The sequence below is a fragment of the Drosophila obscura genome, unplaced genomic scaffold (genome assembly GCF_018151105.1).
Source record: "Drosophila obscura isolate BZ-5 IFL unplaced genomic scaffold, ASM1815110v1 contig_202, whole genome shotgun sequence".
NCBI classification, from domain to species: domain Eukaryota; kingdom Metazoa; phylum Arthropoda; class Insecta; order Diptera; family Drosophilidae; genus Drosophila; species Drosophila obscura.
The window spans coordinates 144,504-151,431 of record NW_024542793.1 but is presented as its reverse complement, the minus strand read 5'-3'; the positions used below and the strand labels follow the sequence as shown (position 1 = coordinate 151,431).

At 46.8% G+C, this 6,928-nt stretch overlaps 1 protein-coding gene across 1 annotated transcript; it reads left to right on the top strand.

Moving 5' to 3' along the window:
• Positions 1–2,262: 2,262 nt before the first annotated feature.
• LOC121404470 lies at positions 2,263–6,555 on the top strand. The gene is made up of 2 exons (XM_041594006.1): positions 2,263–5,376; positions 6,046–6,555. Exons 1-2 carry the CDS (start codon positions 2,263–2,265, stop codon positions 6,553–6,555), a joined length of 3,624 nt encoding a protein of 1,207 aa, XP_041449940.1.
• The last annotated feature ends 373 nt before the right edge of the window (positions 6,556–6,928 follow it).

Sequence of the window (6,928 nt, the reverse complement as noted above, 5' to 3'; positions counted from 1 at the left end):
GACAAGGGGAACGGCAAGGAACTCACTCAAGTATACCATCGGCGGACCTGCTGCGGTTTATGGAGGAGAAGGCGGTGGACGTGGCCCTCATCCAAGAGCCCTGGATCGTAAGTGAAAGGGTTCGGGGACTGAACGGTCTCGGATACCGCCTTCTCACGCCACACCCCGCGGGTAAGCCAAGAACCTGTATCGTGGTAAGGAACGAGCTTAATGTTCTGTTTTCTTCCAGGTACAGCACTCCGGACCTAACGGTGGCACTATGTGAGAGGGAGGACGGGAAAAACCTATACCTAGCCTCTGCATACCTGCCGTACGAAGAGGAAGACCCACCCTCGGAGGATGTCAGGGCCCTGATCCACCAAGCGCGGAGGGAGGGACTTGATATTGTCTTAGGCTGTGACGCGAATGCCCATCACTCCCTCTGGGGAAGTACGGGCACAAATTCTAGAGGAGAGTCGCTGTTCGAGTACATTCTGTCCACAAATCTTGTTGTGTGCAACCGGGGAGACCACCCCACCTTCCGCAACAGGAACCGTGCAGAGGTTATAGATATAACACTGGCCTCGAATAGCGACTCCCTTACCATCGATGACTGGCACGTGTCCAGTGAGTGTTCCTTTTCGGACCACTACAGGATAGTGTACAGCATCAAATGGAACAAGGAGAGGCCCAAGGCCTACCGCAATCCCAAGCGGACAGACTGGAACCGCTTCTCCGCAACCGTACAGAAGGTGCTGCCTAACCCACCGGAAGGGGACATAATTCAAACGGAAGCACTAGAGAAAGCTACGCAGACCGTCCCTAATGCTCTACAGAGGGCGTTTCTCAAATCCTGCCCGATCAGCCGACCCCCAAAGTCCAATCACAACCCGTGGTGGACACGGGAGTTGAGCGAAGTCAGAAAGGAATCGAGGAAACTCTTCAATAAAGCAAAAGTGACAAACACACAGGAAAGTTGGGACGAGTATCGCCGCAGCTTCAATACCTACAAAAACACCTGTAGGAGGGCGAAAAGGGAATCATGGGCAGCCTTCTGCGATGCCATAGATGGTACCACTGAGGCCTCAAGGCTTCGACGCGTACTGTCGAAGGCACCCACCACACCAGGCCTGCTCCGCAGCCAGGACGGTACCTTCGCAGAGAGCAGCCAAGAATCCCTGGAGCTCCTCATGAGTACTCACTTCCCGGGTTGCTCAGATGTCACCGGTGACGAATCCAACGCCACCAACGACACTGAGGATCATCCAGGAGAGGAAATCGAGGATCTCATACGAAATATAATGGCACCAGACAAGATTATCTGGGCCATTAAATCATTCAGTCCCTACAAGTCACCGGGACCGGATGATATCCGACCAGCCATGCTGCAAGCAACTTGCCTGCACCTACTACCATGGCTGAAGAAAATATTCGAAGGATGCCTCCTAACTGGGTACGTCCCCCATGGGTGGAGGGAGGTGAGAGTGGTCTTCATCCCCAAGGCCGGGAAGATAAACCACATCTCCCCAAAGGACTACAGACCCATCAGTCTGTCGTCATTTTTGCTTAAAACGATGGAGCGACTGATGGATCTATATATAAGAACCAAGCTAGACAAACAAGTGTAAAGAGCTGTTAGTCAACAGAAGCAGTCCACTCTATGGGGGTCTGTTATACGCACGATAGGCCATAGCCATCGATAACAACAGAGGCGATACTTACTTAAGAAGTCGAAGCGAACAAGATAACACACGTTCAAGAAAACCTTATTTTCAATTAATTCATTCTACATATATTGTTCAACTTATTATATCCAATAAACACTACTATACTACTCAAAAGCCATCCCTTCACAGTTCAGAAGTGGGATTAGTAGAGTTGTTATGTGTAGAGCGTAAAAGTTTTAAGAGAAACTCAAGAAAAGCGGCAAGAATCGTCGGCGTGGGAAGTTTGCAATGGGATATGTTCCCTAAGGTCTGTGTGACAAAGAAAATTGCAAATTACGGAGGTGTTCCTTTTCTACGCGGCAGACGGATTCAACGTTCAGCGATCAGGAATCTTAGTGAACCTGGACAGAAAGAGTCTCAAGAAAGTGCATCAGGAATCTGTGTGAGCCTATCAATATACGCTAATACATACAAAAGGCTTGTGTGTGTATGTAGCGTCGTTGTGAAATTCACAAGTGGAAGCCCAACGTTGTGAAATACAGTCATATCAGTTGTCTCGCTTGCACCAAACTGATTGTGCGAGCAAGTTAAAAGAGGGGCGACTATATCAGCGAAAATGGTCAAAATTGCGGATCTTAAGGTGGACCAGTTACGGTTCCTGTTAATAGAGCGGAACTTGGCAGTTTCGGGCTCCAGAGCCGAATTAGTACAACGACTAATTGAGTTTGAGAAAACCGAAGACGTAGAGATGCCACAAGCAGCTGGAAACATAAGTCAACATGAGGAGGAGACACTGACGTCACATGCGGCGGCAATTTCACACATGCAAAATGAAATGACGGAGCTGAAGAATATGATGGTTCAGTTGGTCATCATGCAACGACAAAACGCGGAAGCAACAGCATCAGGTGAAACAGCACAAGCGGCAGCAGCAACAACAAACCACCAGCAGATCAGAGAAGAAAATACCGAAGGTAGACAGGCTACCAATTACGTAAGGCAAGCGTCGGTCAAGGAAATAGCAAATACCTTGCCGGACTATGACCCCAGCGACGATAACGCCATCTCCGTAGACCAGTTCATCGATCGTGTCAACAGGGTAGTTGAGGCTTACCAATGGGACGAGAAGTTTCTTTTGCTCGCCATTAATACGCGGCTTAAGGGTCCCGCTAAGATGTGGCTCGACTCGTCGCCGGTTCTACACACCACATGGAGTGACTTCGCTGCAGCTATAAGAGACGAGTTTGGATCTAACCCAGATGAGGCAGAAGTTCACTTCAATATGGCCAATGCAACCAGAAGATCAAAGGAGTACTGTTTCCGGATGTCCGCCCTTGGCGTGCGGTACAAGCTTAGTGAAGCAGCTGTTATAAGATATGTTAGATCAGGTATACAGAATCGAGAATTGCAAAATAGTATTGCCGCAACTCAGTTTTCGTCAATGAAGCAGTTTCGTGATGCAGCCGAATCGTATTTTGTAAATAGAGGTCGACCAATCGCAAACAAAAAGGAGTTCGTACCAAAAGGCAGCAACTTTGAGACAAAGCAGGATTACGACGTAAAGCCAACAAAGCCAAAGGAGGCTCAGAAGTGCTACAATTGTGGAGAATTGGGGCACTTCGCTAGTTCATGCCAACAAGAAAAAAACAAGTCGCGTTGTACCAACTGCAATAAGTTTCATGCACGCAATGAGAAATGCCAACCGGCAGATATGATGCGTTTGGGTGCCGCGAATCTCGACAAGCTATTCACTAGGAAAATCTACATAAAGTCGTACATCTATAGCGCCTTCATTGATACTGGAAGTCAGGCTAGTATCATGCGCCAATCAGTTGCCAAACAAATCAACGCTGATCGCCACAAGTGCTCTATGAAGATTCGAGGCATTTGTGGGGGTTCCTGTATCCTGACTGAAGCAATGGTTGTGGATATGGACATCGATGGAAAAATGATTACGGCCGAAGTATACGTAGCAGACGACGACCTGCTGCAAGAGGACTTTCTGTTAGGACAAGACGTCATCATTAGCGGTCAGCTATCGCTGAAGTTTGAGTCAGGCGACACCGAAGTGAAACGTGCTGTTCATCAACCGGTAGCGTTTGTAAGCGACAACCTAACTACAAAACTTCTTGTCAATCTACAGAACCAGCAGGAAAGAAGTAAAATGGGCGGTTTGCTGGAGAAGTTCAACCATGTTTTCTCCACAGGACTGCAAGGCATAGGCAAAACCAACATCGTCCAAGCCAACATTAGCGTTGAGAGTGGCCAAGTGGTTTCGCAAGCGCCATACCGAGTATCCGAGCCAAAGAAGGAAATTGTAAGCAGAATGGTCGAAGAGCTGTTGGAGCAGGATATTATCATACCATCCACGTCAGAGTACGCCAGCCCAGTGGTGCTCATCAAGAAGCCAAACGGTAGTGATCGACTCTGTGTTGATTACCGCCGTCTCAATAAACTGATCAAGAAGGAAAATTTTCCTGTACCGAACATCGAGGAGCGTCTGCAGGAGGCGAAGCGATTTAAATACTTTTCTTCTCTGGACCTCAACAGCGGTTATTATCAGATAGAAGTAGCACCGGAAAGTAGAAAGTTTACTGCATTCATCACTACGGATGGACTGTATGAGTTCAAGCGACTTCCTTTTGGACTAAAAACTGCACCTGCTGTATTCAATCGACTCATGGCAGAATTACAGAAGCGAGTGCAGAAAGGCGACATGATACATTATATGGACGACATCTTAATTGGTAGTCAGACGTTTGACGAGATGTATGAGAAGCTTGAGCGAATCCTCCAAGTATTGCAAGAGTGCGGACTAACGCTAAATCTGGATAAATGTGAATTGTTCAAGCAAACAATTACATTCCTGGGTCATCAGATACACGCAGACGGCATCAGTCCTGGAGAGGTTAAGACGAACGCTATTGCATTGTTCTCGACGCCGAGCAATGTGACTGAAGTACGGCAGTTTTTGGGTCTCAGCGGTTACTTCCGGAAATTTGTTGCCGGATATGCCATTATTTCGGATCCCCTGCGTACCCTGGTGCGCAAAGACCAGACGTTCAAGTGGGAACAGCCACAACAGGATGCATTTGACGAGTTAAAGAGACGCCTAATATCGAAGCCCGTTGTCACCAGTTACCGACTCGATGCTGAGCATGAGCTACATACGGATGATAGTGCCGTTGGCTTAGCCGGAGTATTGCTGCAGAAGGATGAGGATCAGATGAAGCCAATTGCTTACTATAGCCGAGCAACGTCCAAACCAGAGAAGAACTACCACAGTTACGAACTAGAAGCTCTAGCCGTCGTCGAGTCGTTGGAGCGATTTAAATATTACATATATGGTAAGCGTATTAAAGTCGTTACCGATTGTAATGCCCTGAAAACATCAATGGAGAAACGAGAGATTATACCCCGAATTGCAAGATGGTGGCTACGTATACAAGAATTTGACATAGACATTGTTCATCGAGCTGGAACACAGATGAATCATGTTGACGCGCTAAGTCGAGCTCCATTTGAGGATGCACATGAGATGGACACAGCATCCCTGCAAATTTCGAAGACCATCATCGACGAGGCTGATTGGTTGTTTGCCATACAATTGCAAGATGAGAAAATCCAGAAGATTGTCGCTGAGATGAACATTGATAAGAAATCTGAGACCGACGAGTATGTGATCGAGCAAGATCGCCTGTTTCGCAAATATGACGGCAAACTACTATGGGTTGTGCCGAAGCAGCTAAGATTCCATATTTTACATGAATGTCACGACAAGGCTGGACACATGGGCACAGAGAAAACCATTAATCGGATTCTAAATTTGTTTTGGTTTCCCCGAATGCGCAACTACGTTAAAAGCTACATAAAGTCATGTGTGGGCTGTGCGCTGTATAAGATACCAGGTGGACGTCAGGAAGGACAATACCATTATGATGACATCCATCCGATCCCTTTTTCGACCGTACATATGGATCACCTGGGACCCTTCCCAAAGAGTTCAAAACGGAATGAGCACATTCTTGTGATTGTCGACGCATTCACTAAATTTACCATAGTGCGAGCTGTAAAAAGTACAGCCACGAAACACGTTATTGATATCCTGCAGGAGGTAACCAGCTACTTAGGAATGCCAGATCGAATCATTACCGATCGCGGTACAGCTTTTACTGCAAAGGATTTTGAAAAGTATTGTAAGTCGAATAATGTAAAGCACATACTCAATGCTGTAAAGACACCGAGAGCGAACGGACATGCAGAGCGAACCAACCGGATTATTTTGTCAATGTTATTGCCTTCAAATGAAAATGAAAAACGATGGGACGACCAGATACGCTCAATTCAATGGAGCATCAACACCATGGTAAATAGTACGACTAAATGTTCCCCATTTCAGCTATTGTATGGTTATGAGCCACGAGATATCCTCAAGAACACAGTGACAAATGCGATCCAAGGCCCGGATCTGAAGATGCTGACAGATGACGAGTTGGAAAAGCTACGAGCAGATGCTGCGACTACAGTCAACGATCATAGGGCTGCTGCGAAGAAACGTTACGATGCTAGACATTCCAAGCCAACCGTATATACCCTTGGTGATCTTGTGTTAGTCGAGAATGAGCCGTTTAGCACAGGAACATCACGCAAATTGGAGCCTCGCTACAAAGGTCCATTTATTATCAGCAAGGTGCTGCCAAACGACCGATATCTAGTAGAAGATATCCCTCATGCCCAACGAAAGCAAAGGCACTATAAGTCGGTGTATTCTTCTGACAGAATAAAATGCTGGTGCGAACTCCCACCCGATGAACCAGATGAAGATGACGACATGGAAGGCGACTCACCCTACGAATCTCGCGAGGACGCTGCGATTTTTCAGGAAAGGCCGACTGTAAAGAGCTGTTAGTCAACAGAAGCAGTCCACTCTATGGGGGTCTGTTATACGCACGATAGGCCCTAGCCATCGATAACAACAGAGGCGATACTTACTTAAGAAGTCGAAGCGAACAAGATAACACACGTTCAAGAAAACCTTATTTTCAATTAATTCATTCTACATATACTGTTCAACTTATTATATCCAATAAACACTACTGTACTACTCAAAAGCCATCCCTTCACACCTACCTCAAAGGTAGATCAGCTGAGACCGCACTACACGAAGTTGTTGGGCATATCGAAAAGAGTCTAAGCTATAAGGAATATGCCTTGGCGGCCTTTCTAGATATAGAAGGGGCCTTCAACAACGTCAGGATCGAGTCAATAACGGACGCACTGGC

What these genes read in the sequence shown, in the direction of transcription:
- LOC121404470 (XM_041594006.1), top strand. Translation starts at nt 2,263, where the DNA reads ATGGTCAAAATTGCGGATCTTAAGGTGGACCAGTTACGGTTCCTGTTA. An exon ending in ATGACGGCAAACTACTATGG is followed by an intron (nt 5,377 to 6,045) that starts GTTGTGCCGAAG and finishes TCCCCATTTCAG; the next exon opens with CTATTGTATGGTTATGAGCC.